This window comes from Lactuca sativa, chromosome 8, assembly GCF_002870075.4.
Source record: "Lactuca sativa cultivar Salinas chromosome 8, Lsat_Salinas_v11, whole genome shotgun sequence".
In the NCBI taxonomy this organism is placed as follows: Eukaryota; Viridiplantae; Streptophyta; class Magnoliopsida; order Asterales; family Asteraceae; genus Lactuca; species Lactuca sativa.
In genome coordinates this window covers 142,587,733-142,609,672 of record NC_056630.2, presented here as the reverse complement: position 1 = coordinate 142,609,672, position 21,940 = coordinate 142,587,733, and the positions used below count along the sequence as shown (strand labels likewise).

General features: G+C 35.8%; 2 protein-coding genes and 1 long non-coding RNA gene across 5 annotated transcripts; 2 read left to right on the top strand and 1 right to left on the bottom strand.

Moving 5' to 3' along the window:
* The first annotated feature begins 7,900 nt into the window (after positions 1-7,900).
* Positions 7,901-10,255, top strand: LOC111918339 (probable inorganic phosphate transporter 1-7). The gene is made up of 2 exons (XM_042897482.2): positions 7,901-7,940; positions 8,465-10,255. The coding sequence occupies exon 2, from the start codon at positions 8,536-8,538 to the stop codon at positions 10,111-10,113; it is 1,578 nt and encodes a 525-aa protein (XP_042753416.1). The 5' UTR covers positions 7,901-7,940; positions 8,465-8,535; the 3' UTR covers positions 10,114-10,255.
* LOC111918340 (actin-depolymerizing factor) lies at positions 10,223-11,339 on the bottom strand. The gene is made up of 3 exons (XM_023914016.3): positions 11,082-11,339; positions 10,589-10,854; positions 10,223-10,510 (listed from the first exon to the last, which is right to left on the bottom strand). The coding sequence occupies exons 1-3, from the start codon at positions 11,103-11,105 to the stop codon at positions 10,360-10,362; spliced, it is 441 nt and encodes a 146-aa protein (XP_023769784.1). The 5' UTR covers positions 11,106-11,339; the 3' UTR covers positions 10,223-10,359.
* A 6,903-nt stretch (positions 11,340-18,242) lies between these two features.
* Positions 18,243-20,992, top strand: LOC111918338 (uncharacterized). 3 transcript variants are annotated; one of them, XR_002859182.3, is made up of 7 exons: positions 18,243-18,712; positions 18,902-19,072; positions 19,274-19,306; positions 19,400-19,469; positions 19,819-19,935; positions 20,145-20,189; positions 20,598-20,992. It is a non-coding gene; the product is annotated as an uncharacterized LOC111918338 (long non-coding RNA). The 3 variants fall into 3 exon arrangements; XR_002859181.3 differs by having other exon boundaries at positions 18,247-18,712; positions 20,615-20,992; XR_002859183.3 differs by lacking the exon at positions 19,274-19,306 and having other exon boundaries at positions 18,249-18,712; positions 20,615-20,992.
* Positions 20,993-21,940: the final 948 nt, after the last annotated feature.

Genomic DNA, 21,940 nt, shown 5'->3' with positions numbered 1-21,940 from the left:
TTTCCAAGGATTTCATCCAAACAAGCATATCATGGGTTACAAGTAATATAAAACTTGGTAGGATGACATACCTTTTTCTTGTGGTTGATTGCTTGGAGCTTCAAGAACCTAGCACCAATAATGTGAATGCTTCAAGTGAAATCACAAATCACCAAACTACTTGGAAGACTTGGAGAGAATATGATGCACTCTTGAAATCGGACCACCCTTTTTATCTCACACACTAGTTCCATTTCAAGTGCCAAAGACCTCTTTATACAGTATGGTGGATTAGGGTTACATCCATGTAAACCCTAATACCCATGACCTTTCATTTCTACAGGATCCATGGGTTAAAAGCTCCATGGACTTCCATGCAAGCTTAGCCCATCCTAAATGAACATTGGCCCATTCTATATATAAGAGTCCATATTTAATTAGTTTCTTTTTTTATAACTAAATTAATTCCAGATTAATTCTTGATCAATAATAATTAAATAATATGATTTCATATTAATATATTATAACTTATAACATATTAATAAATCATAACTATACTATTCTCAAAAGACTATCCATACAAATTGTTCCAGTGAAGTGCAACCCAAATGGACCATGTCAAATCGGGTCAAGTACATACCAAATATAGTTATGGACTTAGACACCTTATCCAACATCATCTTGTCCAGGTTGTCCACTGCCGCCCTAATCTTTGTCACTTATCACAACTTTGTCTGAAGTTTGAGCTGCAAACTCCACCTTCTGGCTAGCACCCTGATCTTTGTTCCTTGCTTGACTTGTATCACCTCCTTCCTGGTTACCCATGGCAGATTCATCAAAGGTCATATCTCTGCTCATGATAAATTTAGGAGTTCTTCCTTCTTTTGTACACCACAATCGATAACCTTTTACTCCTGTCACATATCCTATAAATATGCACTTCATTGCCCTTGGCTCAAGTTTACCATCATTCACATGAGCATATGCGGGGCATCCAAATCTACGTAAATCAGAATAGTCAAAGGGTTTCCCAGACCATACTTCTTGAGGAGTCTTCAAGTCAATAGCAGTTGATGGTGATCTGTTCACCAGATAGCAAGCATTGTTAACTACTTCCGCCCAAAATTGCTTGGATAAGTTAGCAAATATATGCATGCACCTTGCACGTTGCATGAGTGTTTGGTTCATCTGTTATGCCAGTCCATTTGGATGTGGTGTGTTTCGTACAGTACAGTGCCTCGCTATACCATCTGCCTTGCAGAAAATGTCAAATGGAGCATTGCAGAACTCCACCCATTGTCAATCCTCAGAGTCTTGACCTGTTTTTCGGTCCTTTTCTCAACCATGGTCTTCCACTCCTTAAACTTCCCTAACACCTCATCTTTGGTCTTCAGAAAGTACAACCAAACCTTCATTGAATAGTCATCAATGAATGTCACAAAGTATGAGCATCCTCCTTGAGACTTCACTGGTGCATGACCCCACAGATCTAAGTGAACATACTCCAAGATTTCCTTGCTTGTGTGTTGATCGGTACCGAACTTCACTTTGCGATGCTTTCCTTTAACGCAAGTTTCACAAAACTTTATCTTTCTGGTAGCCTCTCCACCAAGAAGTTCTTGTTTATTAGAACTTGCATGCCCTTCTCACTCATGTGCCTCAACCTACGATGCCACAACTCTGTATTTTCATTACCTTCATTCAAGGATTGGGAGATAGCCACCGTTACCATAACCGTACTGCCTTCTAGGATATAGATCCCTCCATGATTCATCTTCCCTTTCATTATAACAAGAGAACCTTTGGTCACTTTGACCCAGTCACCTTCACTATCATAGCTCATCCCATTATTAGCCAATGTACCAAAAGATATTAAATTCTTTCGAAGTTCTGGAACATACCAACATTCTAACTTCTTGGCCATGTCATCGTGCATCTTGATCTGCACCATGCCACTGCCTTTGATACTGCTCACACAATTATCACCCATCTTGATTGTGCCATCCCACTCTTTGAAGGAGTCGAACAAGTCACGATTATACGTCATGTGATAGGATGCTCCAAAATCCAAGACCCAAGCATCAGCAGAACTTGATGTGCATACAATCAGTACATCACCATCGTCCCCTTCATCAAAAATTTCCTGAACCACAACAGTAGTGTATTTGCTTCGTGATTCACTCTTGGACTTCCCAACCTTCATATGTGGACAATTTCACTTGAAGTGCCCCTTCTCCTTACAGTTATAACACTCGGCATTCGATGAAACTTTAGACTTCGATTTAGAACATGATCTCCCTCTGTTTCCCCCTTTCCTCTCTTCTATCCTCCTTTTCCTTGCAAACAAACCCGAACTCGACACCTCCTCTCCACCTGAAACTTTTCTTTTTAGTTCCTTGGACATCAAAGAGTCCTTCACATCATTCATAGTGATCGTTGTCCTACCATAGAGCATGGTATCAACAAAATTCTCATATAAGTTAGGAAGAGAACATAAGAGAATGAGCGCTTGATCTTCATCTTTAATCTTCACATCAACACCTTGTAGATCCAAGATAATGAAATTGAAGTTATCCAAATGATCTTTCACTTGGGTACTTTCAGGCATTCTGAGAGTGTACAACCTTTGCTTCTCATACAACCTGTTCGTCAGATAGTTGTTCTGGTACTTATCACAAAGTTTATCTCACGGCCTAAAAGCAATTGTTTGATCCACGACCTCCCTCAGTTCTTCATCTGTCAAGCTCAATAGAATGACACTATGTGCCTTCGTCAGAATGTCCGCCTTCTTCTCAGCCGCCATGTCCTTTGGCAGTTTTGCCTCTCCATCCAAGGACGTCGCACAACCTTGTTGAACCAGAAGAGCCCTCATGTTCACCTTCCACAAAGTGAATTCATTTGAACCATTGAACTTCTCCAAATCAAACTTGTGAGTAGACATCTTCAATCATAGGAATACAAACCGTAACTTTGATACCACTTGTTAGGAAGTAAACCGGATAACTAGAAAAACTATAAGCACACGTTAGACACATTATTTATGTGGTTCGGTCAAGGTGATCCACGTCTACGAGCAGGAGGGGAGAATTATTTTATTTCAGAGCTCTCAAACAGAGGTTACAAGTACAAACACACAAAGATTCGCCTATCACTCTAGAATTCAAGATATAAAATGAAAAAATGACCTAGCATGCATCCCTATTTATACTTGAGGGATCAGACCTAAAATTCTAAAGGGCCAAGCCCATTGGCCCATAGGCCCATAAAAGTTGTCAACCAATCATAATCCGCCATGCATCATCTTATGGAACATTCATCCATGTCATACAACTCATGAGCATCAACAACACACATGATGGAGCATCTTGTGCCATAGTGGAGCATCATGATGTATAAGTGGCACATCCTGAACACTAATGGCCCAACAACCATCATGGTGGCACAACATGGTGTAATCATTGAGCAATACCAACCTTGAACGATCTTGAGCATCATAGAGGACTTCATAACATACTTGTCTCATCAAGGACCAAGATAGTCCAACTTGTGCCATCATGGCGCAACAGCAACTCCATGGCGTAACAACATCTCCATATGGCGCAACAACATCTCTAGATGGCACAACAAGGAATATAGATGGAGCAAGAACATCAAACTTTGAGCAACAGCATCACCATGCGCAACAACAAGCCTCTTGGCGCAAGAGTGAACATGATGGCCCAAGAGTGACCATGATGGCGCAAGAGAGAGTGTCATGGCGTAAGAGCATAACTCTTGGCCCATCCCTTTATCATATGGCACAACAAGGTTCCCTTGTTGCTCCATATCACTCCCAAGTACAACAAGGTTCCCTTGTTTCTCCATATCACTCCCAAGTGCTCCAAACTTCTTCCAGTTGCTTCAAACCCCCTTCTGAATGATTTGTTCCTTTGGCACTTGATCCATTCCTTTGTCAGTCAATCCATTCCTTTCTTTGATGATTTGTTCCTTTGTCACATGATCCATGAACCCTAAGTTCTCCGTTTAGTTCCAATTGCTTCAAATGCTCCATGAACATGATCCAAACGATCGAGTCATGTTTAACAAAAACCAAAATTGGAACTGGGAAAATAGACATGGAATAAGTCCTAATAAACCCAAGAACTGATTTTAACAACGTAAGACGACCACCAATAGAGAGAAACTTTGCTTTCCAAGTAAAGTATCTTAGAGAAACGATCCAACAAACCCAACCAAGAAGAAAACATCGACATGTTCTAACGAACCACCACCCCTAGGTGCATAAAAGGCAAGGACAAAACCTCACACCAAATCACAAGAGTCGTAACCTCAACTTCAGGCATCGGAACCCCAAAACAAATCAACTTAATTTTCAATAAGTTGATTTCAAGATCCAAAGCCAGAAAGAAAAATCTAAGGATTCTAACGATCCTTTTAGCATTCTCAACATCCACGGATACAACAAGACATCATCATCATCATAGAATAAGTGAGATATCTCTTCCTCCATCCCATTGATTTTAATGCCACCAAAACAGCCTTCGCGCTTGGCTATAACAAGATCCACATGAAGACCCTACATATCCATAATGAAAAGAAAAAGAGAAAGCAGGTCTCCCTACCTCAACCCCTTTCTGGTAGGAAACTCTAGCGTAGGAAACCCATTAACTAGAAACGAAGCTCTAGCCGAAGACAAAAGCGCCCTAATCCACCTGCACCAAATATAACCAACGCCCATGATATTCATTACTTCAAAGAAATAATCCTAAGAAAGCGAATCATAAGCTTTCTCAAAATCCACTTGGAAAATCATGAGACGCTGAAGAGAAGATTTCTCCACGCAATAACCTCATTAGCATAAATGGACCATCCAAGATTTGGCAACCTTTAACAAAGGCCGACAACTCCAAACTAATTACACGACCAATCACTTGAGACAATACCATCCAAGTTGGATATATCTTATCGACAAGATAGTAACCATGTTTGTATTGTTCTCCGTTCAAATTAAATGAACAACGGAATATTTATATTGGTAAAAAGATAATTTTTTTTTGAACTTTCAACAACCATATGAGAGAGAGAAATAGAGTTTCACATGTAAATAAACCCACCTCATCTTATTTTGGCGATACCTTATTGTCGAAGAAGATGATACACTGGCGGTACTAGTGGTACCTTCCCTTAGGCTAGACCGGAGTGGGAGGTGATAAGGTGCACATCATGCACGTTATGGTAGTGAACATCGCCCCAAGGGTGGCGCGGTGGACATGGTTGTTGTTGACCATGATGCGAGCTACAACTGATATATCCTCTCTCTCTCTCTCTCTCTCTCTCTCTCTCTCTCTCTCTCTCTCTCTCTCTCTTCCTCCTCCTCCTCCTCCTCTATGCGTGAAGACCATCCCAGTGGTGGCGGTCGAGGGGTGTTGTGCTGAGATGACCATCATTTTGACACCTTCACGTTGTTAGCACTCCGTATAGCCTTACCCGTCTCATCTTTTGGACGGCTCCACCACCTTAAGTCTAGAGATGGACATGATGGAAAATGTTTATTGAGTTATTAGTTGTCTTTTATATTTTTATCGTTTATAACGAGTAAAACCTGAAGATTACGAATGAAACGAGTCGAATGACAAAAAAATAAATAAATAAATAAATACATTTTGCTTACAATTTTACAAATCACTTTATTTAAAATTTATCATCATTTTATTAATATAGTTAGTAACCGTCTATATCTGATGCGTAAATTATTTATAATAAAGTTCAAAACGAGTCAACGAAATATGTTACGAATCAACTGGCTATACGATCCGTTATCTAACACATATTTACTTGGCCATTAATTTTGTCAATCCTCATATTTTTGTTTGTGTTATTTCTAATTAAAAAAAAAAAAAAAAAAAAAAAAAAAAAAAAAAAAAAAAAATATTCTGGAAGAAGAAAATTTTAATACTTGCGTAAGTTAAAGTTCCATTTCACATCGATGCACTTTTTGGTGTTCAAAGTCAAAACAATGTACCAGTTAGTAATTACCATTTAGGGTCAAAATAACATGTAAATCTATATTGGATCTAAATTACAAATTTTGTCGATCATCAAAATAGATCGTAAATGGATTTAATGAGATTTTGCGATGGATTACCATATATTAAAGAAAATAGTCATTAAAGTGAAGCACTCATTCTTAGGCAAGACAAACTTTCCATATTTACTGTTTCTACTTAAGGATGAACTGACGATCCCTTGGACCGGTTGAAACTAGAAAAAATCGGGATCGGACCGGATATTCATATTAGTGGGCCGTTTTCGGGTTTTGTTTTACCACTAAGCTGGTTTCGGGTTTGGCCCGGACTGTACTTAGAATGATATTTAACTTGGACCGGACCAGAAAACATTTTCACCTTAAATTCTTTTATAGATATCACTTACAAATATTTATCAGTAATATAACCATATATTTATGACATTTCCAAATAGAAAAAAAATGAATTTGAAGGATCTAAGTCATTATTATTCTCGTCGTCTAATGATTATATACAACAAATAAGAAATTTTAATATGAAGTAAGTGAAATATTTAATTAAAAATGTATGATTAATTGATTATAATAATATTTTATTTTTTTCACCAAAATACTTTGTATTTTTTTTTTTGAAGAACACAACATAAAATTAATAACATTTATTTCATTACAGTACATTGAGTAACATATAATTTTGTGAGAAATCAAATTTAAAAAAAATCAAATTAATATAATTTTACTTTTTCATCTTCTTTTATGTATTTTTCAGTCAAATTGTCCAAACAACAAAGATACGAATAACGGATGTAAGCTAGTAAGATTATAATTTAAAATAGTATGCTAGAGTCTAGAAAATAACATGACCAACAAAACCCGAGACTGTAAACAACAAATATGTGAAACCCAATTTTGTGCCCGGAACAGGACTGGATCGAAATCGTAAAGAACACTGCCAAAGTTTAATTCGACCCAAAACCCAAAACCCGCTTTAGTACCCGAAACCGGACCGGACCGAACCCGGACCTGATACACCTAAAGACGGTCTCGTTTTCAGATAAGGTAATTCATGATTTTCGGTCTTCGGGCCGGTACGGGTCCGGCCCGTTGCTCGTCCCTACTTCTACCCATTTCAATGAAATTTATAGGGTATGTTGATGATGCTATTGAATACTTGAATATGGAAATAGTTGTGACGAGTTTAACGGATTTATAATCTTTTTTGATAAATCATATTAAGCTGTTTTTATTTGTCTGCTATTTAAAAAAAAATATATAGACTTGTTCGATAGGCAGTTAGTTGTTTGTTTTCCCGTTAAGTTCTCATATCGTTCTATAACAACTCTTGACTTTGTATAATAATTTCCTCCACAAAAATCTCATTCAATACACATGATTAATTTATATAATAAATATATAGTTGTACTAAAAAATAACATATTTTAAGTATCATTAACTGTAAAAATTTAGTACACTGGTTTTTTATTGAAAATAAATCGTTATTTATGAATATCTGATAACATTAATTTCTATAAAGTTTGATGAATATGATTTCATCCATTATTTGCTACACTATTCTATACTTATTAGAATTTAACATTATTTATATTTGATATTGTTATGACTTATCAATATTCTTTTAGTCTATTTAATTTAATATACATTTTTTAGAATTTGAATATATAATTTATTAAAAATGATGTAAATACTGTTGCAAGATTTATTATTTTACTGAAAAGTGTATGATAAAGTATTGATGGTTACATTCAACCCACAGAAGGTGGAGTCGAAATTTCGAGCTGAAAAAGATGCCGAAACGCGAAAGAATATACCGTAGAAGATACTTAATTACACTATTTGTTTGTTGCATATAAAATCTAAACATCAGCGCCCCCAATACTTCCATCACCTTCCGGAAGATCTTCAGAAAGACAAAAAGGTCTGTATCAGTTCATTATTTACTTCGAAAATTCCTTCAGTACGTCGTTTTCTTTGATTTCTTCTGATTCTACTGGAAATTTTAGTGTTCAATTCTTAATTCTTATTATTTTGTTGAGTATTGACATGCATGCATGCATGAATCACAAGCACACACTTCCTCTGTTTTTTTTTTTCGTACATAAACTCGATTTCAATTAATGACGATTTTCTGTTATGTCGAGGATACTGATCTCTGTTAGAGATCTTAGTAATATATGCTAATCGTAACTGTACTGATTTGAAGATCAAACAGAATGTTGAAATTATATGGACTGAATTATACCTTTAGTAATCAGTTGGAGACTATTGATTGGTGTTATCGATGAATCATGCATAGAAATTTGATTTTAATCATTGGCGACTTTTGAGTTAATTCGAAGATGATTTTACAGGTCTTCGTAGTGCATGAAGAATCGTACCTTTACTGATCAATTGGAGACGATTGATTCATGAAACTAATGAATTCCGTGTGTGTGATTGCAGAGTTTGACGATATCTGTTGAAGAATTAGGGTTTTTGGAAACCGGAGAAGTTTCCGGAAGTAATTAAGAAAAATGTCGACAGCTGGAAATTTGAAAGTTCTGAATGCTCTGGATGGCGCCAAAACTCAATGGTATCATTTCACAGCGATAGTGATCGCAGGGATGGGGTTTTTCACAGACGCCTACGATCTCTTCTGCATCTCTCTCGTAACCAAAATGCTTGGCCGCATTTACTACACAAAACCAGGCTCACCGAAGCCTGGAAGCTTACCACCAAATGTCTCCGCCATGGTCAACGGTGTAGCCCTCACCGGAACCCTCGCCGGTCAACTATTCTTCGGGTGGCTCGGGGATAAGCTCGGACGGAAGAAGGTGTATGGCATCACACTCATGCTCATGTGTCTTTGCTCTATAGCTTCCGGTTTATCCTTCGGGAGCTCTCCAAAATCAGTATTGACCACTCTCTGCTTTTTCCGGTTCTGGCTCGGGTTCGGGATTGGCGGCGATTACCCGCTCTCCGCCACCATAATGTCAGAATATTCAAACAAAAAAACACGCGGTGGGTTTATCGCGGCGGTTTTCGCAATGCAAGGGTTTGGGATTTTAGGAGGTGGTGTGTTCGCGATTATAATTTCATCTGTGTTCAATTCAAGTTACAAAGCTCCAGCGTACGAAATCGATCCGTTGAAATCAACGGTTCCCGAAGCTGATTATGTCTGGAGGATCATCTTAATGGCTGGAGCTCTCCCGGCTCTCCTCACTTTCTATTCAAGATCGAAGATGCCGGAAACCGCCCGTTACACCGCGCTGGTGGCCAAGAACGCCACCAAAGCCGCTTCCGACATGTCTAAAGTGTTGAATGTTGAAATCGAATCCGATCAACAAAAAGTAAACGCAAAATCCGAGGAAGACTATGGGCTTTTTTCTAAAAAGTTCCTCAAACAACACGGGAAACACTTGCTTGGAACCACCACCACTTGGTTTCTACTCGACATCGCTTTCTACAGTCAAAATCTTTTCCAAAAAGACATATTCACCGCTATTGGGTGGATCCCACCAGCAAAAACAATGAACGCGATTGAAGAAGTGTACAGAATCGCAAGAGCTCAAACACTAATCGCGCTATGTAGTACTGTTCCCGGTTACTGGTTCACCGTGTTCTTGATCGATAGGATTGGAAGATTCACGATTCAGATAATCGGGTTCTCGATGATGACCATCTTCATGTTCGCGTTAGCTTTCCCTTACGACCACTGGACTCGTCCTGAAAACAACATCAAATTCGTTGTCATGTACTCCTTCACTTTCTTCTTTGCCAATTTCGGCCCGAACACCACTACGTTTGTGGTCCCGGCGGAGATTTTTCCGGCGAGGGTGAGGTCGACCTGCCATGGTATCTCAGCTGCATCGGGGAAGCTTGGGGCGATGGTGGGTGCTTTTGGGTTCTTGTATTTGGCTCAGAATCAAGATCCGGCCAAGACAGATGCGGGTTATCCACCGGGTATTGGAGTTAAAAACTCACTGATTGTGTTGGGAGTGGTTAACCTTTTGGGAACTTTGTGTACTTTGTTAGTCCCAGAATCCAAAGGGAAGTCGCTTGAGGAAATCACCGGTGAGTCCAAGAACGAAATCAATGATTCACGGGCTTAGGTAGAGTTGTATGTATCGGCCTATTAAGTACACCATTAATAACAATCCTCCTACCTTTTTAGTTTTAAAAAGTGTAACTTGCGTGTGACTGACACATTAGTCCGATGAATGCAAAAGAGTACAACTACAAGCTGTTTTATTTTGTCATGTATACAAACTCCATATTTGTATAACGATGTGTTACAAACTACACAAAAAGATCCGATTAACACTAAAAGGCTAGCTTAAAAAGTGCATAAAGAAAAATCAGTAGACGCGTTCTCTAAGCACATCGAGCTCCATTTCTGTAGAATCAGTAGCCTGAATCTCATAGTGAACGCCATCTAAGTCGTGTCTGAGGCGGCCTTTAGATGTTGCATAAAGCATTTTGGCACGGATCCTAGACGATTCAGGTGACCTAAATCAAACAATATAAATTAAAGGATACAAACAATAAAATATGATCCTAAGTCTACATGTAACAAGAAAAGCTAACCAGGCGATGAAGAATATCTTGCTCTTTTGACAGTTATCGGAAGTCACAAAGTCAAAGTCATAGACGGCATATCTGCAATCGTTTTCTGGCAAAGCTGATGTGAAATCTTCGTAACTCTCAGCAGGGCTGCCTGTTTTTTCAACAACAACTTGGTTTTTCTTCTCGTCGATCTTAAAGATTACATATCGGTGAGCCTTTTTCCTTTGTAGTTCCAGAAACGTGCCCTTGCAGTGCTCAGCTACACCCATCCCAGAAGAAGCATTCGACTGTGAATCAAACACCGTATACGTAAGAACCTTAGAATCAGAAACAAAAATTAAAACAAGGCACCCGGCGGACATTTCGTCGAACACCATAAATATTACACAAATAGAAATAGCAATCCCGACAGTGATTTCGAACGGAATAGGAAGTCGAAATGCAGAATCGAGCATAATCTCGGAAGCACAATAACATAATAACAGATAATAGAAAATATTGGATCAATACGTACCCCTCCTCGGAATCTGAACGACATGACTGATCTTCGGTATACGCTCCCCAAATTGCAGTATCAAGAAGTCGGAGATCACCGCAAGGAAAAACAGGAATGACGATTTATAAGTGGAGAAGGTAGTGCATACGGAAAAGGATTCGGGAAGGAAGGTGGGATTCCGGTTCGAATCGATTTAGATCGGTGCGTTAACTCGACGCAACTTTGCCAACTTTTCCTTTCGTGCGTGCCTGTGTGGGTTCCGGACTTCCGGTTCTTAAACCGTTAAACGGCAACTAGTTTCTACAATCTCAATATTTCTTTTTTTTTTTGTACATAAATAGCAAATCCTTTTGTATTTGTCACTAAGAAATAAATTACCTTTAATTCTTTGTTTGCAATGTTTACACAAATAATTTACACTTAACTTAATAGTTTATGAATAAAACTATATTTGCCCCAGCTATATAAGAAATTGACGAATAAATATGTTTTCACTAAAGGTTAAGATTTTAATTCTTGCCTGAAATGGAACTAAAGATATAAACTTTGAAGTAAAATAGGGAGTCCAACTAAACTCGATGCCTAGGTGATGAGAATACAAGGTTGGAAAGGAAAATAGTAAAATCCAAACACATCCTTTTGACACTTGTATTTCATGATTTACCTTTTTATATGGTAAAATCAAACTCAACTAACATACCAAAGCATACTAATATTTATTTTTTTAATAAAAAAAAATTATTAAAAATACTCATTTATCCCCAAATAGTTCATGAAACAGTAGACAATTATGATCGTCTATAGTCAAACACAGTTTGATTACAGCCAACGGAAATTTTTTTAAAGTTTGACTACTGTTTCAAGCAATTGACTACTCTTCCGTGACTCGTCTATTCTTTCAAGGCTCATCGACCCATAATATATAATAGTTTATTTTCCATATTAGGTTATTTACCTACTTTTTTTTCTTGGTTTTGACCTACTTTTTTCTCTCAATGGAACCTTCAAAAAACAACGATGTATGTGTTGTTTTTTGCCGAAATTTTACCGTATTTGATTATGAGTAGTTTTTATATGTATAGTTTCTTTTTGATTTTTTTTTCATAAAAACCGAAAAAAAAAAAAATATGAAATCGTAGGCTTCATACGAAACCTATAATGTACAAATAGACAATGCACAAATTGTGCATTGTGCACTTGTACACCAACCGACTGAATACTGTAGGTAAAATAATACCTACGGGTTTTAGTCCAAAAAATGAGTTTTTTAGTAAAACCGAAACAGTAGACGAAAAGGCGAAACAATAGGCGAAAAAACAAAACAGTAAACAAACCAAAAAGTCTACGGTTTCAGAGGCTATTTTGGGACAATTGCTAATTTTTGGTTAAAATATATAAGTAATTAGTGTTTTTGGCTAGTTTAATAATTTTCTTACTAATAGCTATATCTTTTTAAATTAGAATAATCAATAAGCTTGCATATTTCTATTGTAGCCATATTTTTAATAATTGATTCACTTAGGTGTGTTTAGATAACAATAAAAAAAAAAAAAAAGAGGATGCTTATTGGTTATTGCTTATTCCAACCACAATAAGTAAGTTAAAGTGTTTTGACAAAATCCTTAAAAATCAGTTTATTGTGTTAAGAATAAGTTAAATAAGTTGATTTTAATAAGCATCTCCCTTATTGCTTATTCTCACCACAAATAAGCTAATAAGCTGATCCAAACACCCCTTTAAAAATGGTGTGGCCAATTCGAAATAAAATTTTGCTCGTATTCAATATAGTTTTTTACATTTTGCAATCCTCACTTGAAGTATGTTCCTCACTTCAAGTATGGTGCAACCATGCAAATTGAGTGTTGATTAATCAAAACCGAGAACGAAGAATTGGATAATAACCAGTGGCGGACCTTCTAATACATCTGTATATGAATATTGCTAGAATGTCAAATTAGTCCCCACTTTCCAATCTTTTGTTCACGTACTACATTATCTAATTTATGTAATTAGTTAATAACTAAAACAATAAATAAACGACAAAGGTTTCGGAAAATCACATAAAATAACAAATCAAAACTAACTTTCTATTTTTTAGGAATCTGTAAATAGGGTAACTATATCCCCTATTAAAATCTATAAAAATCCAAAGCTTCAATTCAATTAATTTTACAACGATTTAACTTTGAAGTAAAGAAAATTATAAAATGTAAAGCCAAAATTTTATTCTGACCGCTTGTAGCTCACTGGAAGAACAACCTCATCCACTGCACTGATGCCACCTTCATACGATTTTCCGATCGTAAGATTGTTTGTCGCCTCCGTTACTGTTTGCTCTATCTGACGTCTTCGCCTATCATCAGAGCCCTTCGCTTCCTTATTGAATTAAACAATTATTTTTTTATTAATTACTTTATTGTATATAGTATAAATCAATTTTGGCTTTTGAAATATTTAGATGTTTAATACTTGTTAGCTGTTCACTTAGTTGTAAAATGTAAATAAGTATAGGAACACTAAAATAATCCCTAAGATTTGTACATGTATCTTATTAATATCAAATGGAAGTAAGTTAGTATGACTAAAAAATTAAGTAGTGGTCATTTTTTAATAGCATTAAGTATTAAACAAACACCTATATATTACTTTGTAAATTAGTCTTTCAGTCAAATAGCCATAGCAGATATGTAGGAGTTTATATCTCCACTTTAGTTTAGCCATAGCAGATATGTAGGAGTTTATATCTCCACTTTAGTTATAATTTCCTATATGTGTATTTAAACTGATGTACCCCTCGTATCTCAAATACAGAAATTGAAGATATACAATTTCATTCAATATCTCTATTCTTTATGGTATCAGAGCTTATAATACTTTGATTTTTCTTCGCTATGACATCTGCATCTCCAAGCATTCTCAATCTGGCTACTACCACAGCCCCCACCTTGAATTTTCAAATACCACAAATCACTATGAAACTTGATCGCACCAACTACCCACTTTGGCGCACAAATATTATCGCAACCCTTGAAGCCTTCGATCTGGAAGATTATGTTCTGAATCCTCAACCACCGACTGAAACAATAACTGTTCCTGCTGTTGCAGCCATTCCATCCACTGATTCTACTCCGGCGGTTGTTGCTGTTCCTACCACCACAACACCAAACCCCGATTATGTTGTCTGGAAGAAACGTGATAGGTTTGTTTTGTTATGGCTCAAATCCAGAATGACGGATCAAGATCATGCTCTGGTTGCCCGCTCAAACTCTTCTTACACAGCGTGGCAAACTATTGAGACCTTGTATCAAGCTCAAACTAGGGCTTGTCGTATGCAAATAAGAAATCAACTTCATACTCTTACAAAAAGGTCAATGACCATGATGGAATACATTGAAAGGAAAAGTTCATTGGCTGATTCTTTAGCAGAGAACTTACGCCCAGTCCATGAAGAAGACCTAATCAACTACATTCTTGCTGGCCTGGACTCATCTTATGGCAGTTTCATTACTGCTTTTATGATGAAATCTGAAATTCTAACAGTTGATGATCTCATAGGTCTTTTGTTACAGGAAGAAGCTAGACTTGAACAAGATCATGCTCGCCTTGCGTCCGTCTCACAAGCCCCCGCTGCTGCCCTAACTGTAAATCGATCAAATCATCGCTCATCTCACTCCTATGTTGGTCACGGATCAAGTACTCCATCAAATGCTGCTCAAAGGGCAAATTCTTCTAATGCAAATCGCAACTCTGACCAGAGGAGACGACGCCCAATTTGTCAAATATGTACTAAACCTGGTCACGAAGCTATTGACTGCTGGCAAAGGGGAAACCAAACAGATTTTCCATCTAGAAGGCCCAATCCTAAAGCAAACCAGCACCAAGCTTTTTTTAGCCCATCAGCACAGTCCATCATCTATTGATCCAGCTTGGTATTTTGATACCGGTGCTACTGATCATGTTTCTCCAGATATTACCAAGATGAACATAGTTGATTCATACACAGGGGATGAAAAGCTTCAAGTAGGAAATGGTAATCACTTGTCTATTTCTCATGTTGGCTCATCTTCCATATCTCATCTAAAATTGCCAAATGTGTTAATTGTTCCTAACCTTACTAAAAATCTTCTTAGTGTTTCAAAATTGACAGAAGATAATGATGTTTATATGGAATTTTGGCCTAAATCATTTTCTGTTAAGACATTTCAGGGACAAACAATCCTTCAAGGGGATAAACATGAAGGCCTTTATCGACTACCTCCCTCTCATACTCACAAAGCTTTTACTGGTAGTCGCACCTCACTTCATGGATGGCACAAGCGACTTGCACATCCACATGAACCGCTTCTTCGACGTTTAGTTTCTACATTTCATCTTCCCGTGTCTACAAATAAATTTCCTACTGTTTGTGAGTCTTGTCAACTAGAAAAAAGTCATAGACTTCATCTCCCTAGTTCTCATGTAACATCCGCAAAACCGTTTGAAATAGTTTATTATGATGTTTGGGGACCTTCCCCCATTTTTCTTTTAATGGAAGTCGCTATTTTGTCTTATTTATCGATGATTGCACTAAATTTGTATGGGTTTATTTCTTATCACAAAAATCTCAAGTTTTTGAAACTTTCTTACAGTTTCGAACAATGATAAAAACCCAATTTCAATGTGAAATCAAAAGTTTACAGACCGACTGGGGGGGAGAATATCGAAATGTTTCTCAGTTTCTTCATCAGCATGGTATTTCACATCGTCTCTCTTGTCCTCATACTCCTGAACAAAATGGAGCTGTCGAACGTCGAAATCGAGTTATTGTTGAAAAAGGTCTCACCCTTCTAGCTCAATCCTCACTTCCTCAAATTTTTTGGGAGCATGCTTTCAAAACTGCTACCTATCTACATAACTGAACCATCACTCCTAGTCTAGCTTATGAGTCACCATATCAACGTTTATATCACAAGATACCCGATTATGATTTTTTAAAAACCTTTGGTTGTCTTTGTTATCCATATTTGAGACCATATAATCCTCATAAATTTGACTTTCGTTCCAAACCTTGTATTTTTCTTGGCTATAGCGCCTCTCATAAAGGTTATATATGTCTTCATCCACACACCTCTCGTCTATATATTTCACGTCATGTCATATTCAATGAGGATTTCTTTCCTTATCAACATTTAAACAAACCTCAACAATCAAGTAATGATCCCAACACATCTGCTGATGCGTACAGTCGACTACAAAAGGCTGGTGATCCGTTTAGTGATCCAAAGCTATACAGGCAAGTAGTAGGGTCACTTCAGTATGCAACAATCACTAGACCTGACATTGCCTACTCAGTAAATCGTGTGTGTCAGTTTATGCATTCACCAACAAATCGACATTGGCAAGCTGTCAAACGTATTCTTAGATATCTCAAGGGAACGATTACTCATTGTTTACACTTCACACCTACTAAAGCCAAAGGATTACATGCCTTTTTTGATTGTGGGTGGATTTCCGACACTGATGACAGTCGATCACAATATGGTTTTGTCATTTTTCATGGTTCAAACCTCATTAGCTGGACTTGTAGAAAACAAAAAGTTGTTGCAAGATCTAGTACAGAAGCTGAGTATCGATCTCTAGCCTATACCACTGCTGAACTTATGTGGCTAAAACAGTTGGTTATTGATCTTCAAGCTCCAATTCACACTCCACCACTATTACTTTGTGATAATGTAGGAGCCATTTTTATGTCCAAGAACCCTGTTATCAGTACTAGATCAAAGCACATTGCTTTAGATTTTCATTTTATTCGAGAGCAAGTAGAAGCTGGTGAGCTAAACATCTGTCATGTGTCATCTGTTGATCAATTGGCAGATTTATTCACCAAACCCTTAGGCAAAGATCGTGTTTCATTTCTTCGTTCCAAGCTTCAAGTTCTTCCCGCTCTTGAGCTTGCTGGGGGGGGGGGGGGGTAATAGCATTAAGTATTAAACAAACACGTGTATATTACTTTGTAAATTAGTCTTTCAGTCAAATAGCCATAGCAGATATGTAGGAGTTTATATCTCCACTTTAGTTTAGCCATAGCAGATATGTAGGAGTTTATATCTCCACTTTAGTTATAATTTCCTATATGTGTATTTAAACTGATGTACCCCTCGTATCTCAAATACAGAAATTGAAGATATACAATTTCATTCAATATCTCTATTCTTTATTTTTAGAGATAAGATGCTTTAAAAAAAATGTTACAGAAAGAAAATGGAATATAAGTTCTTACTAACTCGCTTGTTTTGGACTTTGAAAGATCTTGTCTTTTATATTTGTTTTCTTATTCAGATTTTTGATATGTCATAATTTTGAACACATAAAACTTGTTTATATAGTCTGAATTCGGTCCCTTAATTCTAGTGTTCGTGTTCCGCCCCTGATAATAACTAATAAGCAATGAGTAACATTTTTGCATTGGTCGCAATGATAAATGGTGTGGCCAATATGAAATTGTATTTTTGTTAGTATAAGATGTTATTTATCCGTTACAATGTCTTCTTTTATGTTCCGCAATCCCATCAAAATATGAGGATTGGGAACTAAGAAATAAATATGGTGAAATGAGGATCATATGTCGTTTTTATGTTTCGAAAACCCCACTGCAAAATAAGTGTTGAGTAGTAAGAAATTAGTATTGCAAAATGAAGTTGAGAATGAGGAGAGAACAACTATTACCGAGATATTTTATCCCATATATGATGTCATTTTTAGTATTTTGAGATTTTATCGTGTATGAAGTTATTTCTTTTTATTCTTTGCATTGTGAAACTGTTTATATAATTCATGAAAATAATGATTTTTATTAACAATATTTTTTTTTAATTGTAAAGATATTCAACGACCATTTTTATAGCACAAAGTAGCTTCATACTATTAAGAAAATAAAGTTCTTAAATTGAAAAGTACTTTTGTAAATGAAATAGTGTGAAAAAACCCTTTAGAAAAGACCAATTTGGTAGTAAAGGTATTTCTAGGAGGCACATCCTAAAATATTGATAATAATGGGAAATTCATGAAATCTTTATTATACAATATATTAAATTTCTTAGGCTACAGTATTCTTTACTCTCTTTTGTCAAATTCCGTCCTTCTAATATGATGTGCTTGCTGTTGGGGTTTGCCATCTTTTTAACTCCTTCGTTCCTTAGCTACATACCTGACCATAGGTACTGTTCGTTGGTTATTTTAACGCGACCATGGTGACCGCCTCCACCACTTACTTCCTATGTACGATCCATCTTCTCTCTTCTAATCTCACTCTACCCGTTACCATCTCTAAACACCCACCTTTGTCAATCTCTTGCTTACTCTTTTATTCTCCTAGCAAATCAATGATGGATGAAGGAACCCCTTACTTTCTACGGCTTTCTCGATGCTTCTATCTTCAAATGTCTCCACCGGCTCATTCACAGTCACTACCGTCTCGCTCCTTCGACTTCCAACTGCGATGCCCCTCGAGACAACTTCTTAAAAAACAACGACTTTTAGAGATGAAACCCGTCGTCTGCCTCTATGAGTTGAAGGAACCTGGGATGGAAGCAAGGTTTTAGTTTGGATTTAAAATCAAGTTACAATTCAATTTTGGAATTCAATCTTCTTCTGCTCTATCCCCAATACAGGTATAGGGTTTTATGGTTTTATATGTTTTGTAGCCCCTTCATCTCTTATCTACCTTTCCCTAGCCCTTATTTATGGTTATGTCTACGTTCAAAGAGAATGATAACGTCTCCTTTTGTGACGTCGCTGATGTGCATTTTTCTATTTCTTTTCTTTCTCTAAAATATTTCCCTATGTTGTGTGGTAACTAGAAAAAAAAAAGAAGAAGGCAGATGCCGATGGTGATAGTGACGGTGCCGACCACTGGAAAGTGCAGCAGGGGCGTCCATCCGGTGGCTATTAGAGGTATCCGGGGACTGAGTTGTTAAACGAAGTTGATATAATCGATTCCTCTTTACAAGATGCATCTCCAACGTTACCTGGTAATCTACTTCTCTTTCTATATGTCCGTTATCTAATTGTCTTATGCCTCTCCTACTCATGATGATTTCAAATTGAGAATTAAAAGTTAGAAAAAGGATTTGTGTAATGTTTAAGTGTTGTTGCAGTCTATATGTTCGATAAAATGTCTCAATGAATGTATAACTGATGTTTTGGAGTTAATTTGTGATTACTACAATTAGGGTGCATCAAAGTCATGGAGAAACAAAGAAAATGTATGAATTAGTGTATGCTATATTTAAATTTTGATCCAACATACTACTTTTTGAAGTGACTAACATTGAAAAAAATATATTTCTAATTTTCAGGCTGAAACCGGGTGTACAACCGTTACAGAGCCAAGATGACTATGAAAGTGAAAAACATACAATACTTAAGGTACAGACAAAGTTGATTGGCATGTTAAAAAGACTATCAATAAACGATACTTACATGTCATACATTTTCATCAGTTCGATATGCATATAAATAATTATCACAGAAAAAAGAAATAAGTTATCTATCCTTGGTTTGCTTGCTTTACTTTTACATTTTTAAAAGAACATTAAATTGTTGAATATGTTAGTGATTTAACTGTTTCTTAATGTCAAAATATATACTTGGAGATAGCAGCGATGTATATCTACCAAGATGAATTGGTTAAACTATTAAGCTCATTAAGTGAAGAAGAAACATCCCCAACTTATTCTTCATTACCCGACTTAATTCTTTTTATTAATTTGTGTAGATTAGTAATGAAGCATTGGTTACAAGCGGGTTTGGTGCGGCAACAGTCACATCAGCTATTTAACATTGCTTATTCAGAAGAACTTGATAAATGATGAAACTAACGATTAAGTGGAAGGTTAATTTGTTTATTTGATTGATTTATTTTTTTTTTTTTTCTATTTTTAGGATCATTGATACATAAAATGTTGGAATTGAGAATATGTGATGTAACACCAGCATTTACGTCCAAAGCAGAAACCTTTACTGATTTCTGAGTTGATTACATAATTTGGGTGAAATAAATATTACTTACTCATAGTTTCCCTATGTTTTGTTTGCTTGCAGAGAGTTGAGCTTCAACATGCTGAAGGGTCTAATACCTAATTAAATGTAAGTTTGTTGCTCTTAGCAGTTACTAATTGTAGTTTTTTGTTAAAAAATATGCATGTTGCTGATATTGATAAATGTATGTGAGTATATTTATGTTTTGGCAAAAGTAACAAGTATTTTGCTATTATTGATAAATAAACGTAAGTATATTCCTGTTTTTTTGGTAAAAATAATAAGCAGGCTGCTATTATATATTAATAAATGCCAATAACATTTTGGAATAAAGGTGCTTATATTTTCTTTTCTTCTTATTATAACATTGTAGTTTAAAAAAAAGCGAAAGTAGGATTCTATGAGAAGTTGTTATGAAGTTTTTCATATTTCTCGATTGCAATTTTCAACTTCTCATACCTTGCTCATTCCATTCCTTTTTGGGTTGTATTAAGAAGTTGTTATGAATGAATGTAGTTTGTGTTGAATGATAGTGGCAGCTGAGTGAAGTATATTTGAAGGAGATAGAGAAAAAGATAAATGAGTTGGCTTCAGATGTTATGGTGTTTGTAGATGAAAGGCCTGCTGCTTCAAGAACCCAACTGTTGGAGAATATGTTTGTTGATCCAACAGGTGTTGTAATTGCACATGATGACAATTACATTTACATGTGTGAGGACCCCAAGTTTACACAAAGAAACTGTTGTAATTCATTTCAAATTATTACTATTTAAACAAGGGCAACTGTAATAAAGGGTTAACTGCTTACTAAACAAAAAAAAAGCAGCCCCTCTGTTCCACGCGGAGCGTGGGCATACCTGCTAGTTTTATTATTATTATTTTTTTGACATATGATCATTTTATACATTTAATGATGAGATGTTTAATGATTAAACAAGTATAGCTCTTTGTAAAAAGCTCAAAACAAGTAAAACAAAATTTGAGCTCAAACTCCTTGAATATAAATGAGTTGAACTCGAATTAAGCACTCTCTTGATTTTTTAAATTCAAAGCATATGGTAACCTTTTAACTGTTCATCAACTTTTCAATTTAAAAAAAAATGAGTTATATCTAGTTAAGCAAAAAAAATTTAAAAAATGTTCTAATTTTTAGGTTGGATGGAGTGGTGTCACCGAAACTGCACTTCTTTCATTGTCATATGTGCGCCACATCATTTTTTACCACACAAGTGTGGTTTCTTGCCACACCCAAGAAGTGGTGCCACACTTTTTTTTTTTTGATAATTTAATTAAATAAAACTTCATTTTTAATAAAAAAAAATATAATTTTTCAATACTTCAAAATAAAAAAACATTACATTGTATCGCTTGGGTTTATTTTATTATTTTTTTAATGGATAAAATCTTTATTTTTTTGAAAAAGATAATATTTCATTAATTAAAAATAAAAATGTCATACATTGCTTAACTTAAAAAAAACCCTAAAAATTTAGAAAAGCAAATTAAAAAGATAAAACCTACAACTTAAAAAAAAACACTAAACGGTTAAAAAAAAAACAGAGATTAGCTACGATTTGTACAACATATTTTGTAAAAAAAATGGTAAGTATATAGAGGGTAAGCAAATAAAAATGTCATACATTGCTTAACTTTAAAAAAAAAAAAAAAAAAAAAACTAACTGAAATTTTAGAAAAGCAAATTAAAAAGATAAGACCTACAATTTATAAAATAAAAAAACACACATCAAACGGTTAAAAACTTGAAAAAAAACAAGAAATTAGTCATGATTTGCGCAACGTATTTTGTAAAAAATGGTAAGCATATATAGGGTAAGTTTATTTATTTTTTAAATAATAAT

Coding starts and splice junctions, on each gene's coding strand:
- LOC111918340 (XM_023914016.3), bottom strand. CDS start 11,105: ATGTCGTTCAGATTCCGAGGAGGG. Junction 10,855..11,081: donor CGTTCAGATTCCGAGGAGGG/GTACGTATTGAT, acceptor TTTGATTCACAG/TCGAATGCTTCTTCTGGGAT. Junction 10,511..10,588: donor AAGATATTCTTCATCGCCTG/GTTAGCTTTTCT, acceptor TGTTTGATTTAG/GTCACCTGAATCGTCTAGGA.
- LOC111918339 (XM_042897482.2), top strand. CDS start 8,536: ATGTCGACAGCTGGAAATTTGAAAGTTCTGAATGCTCTGGATGGCGCC.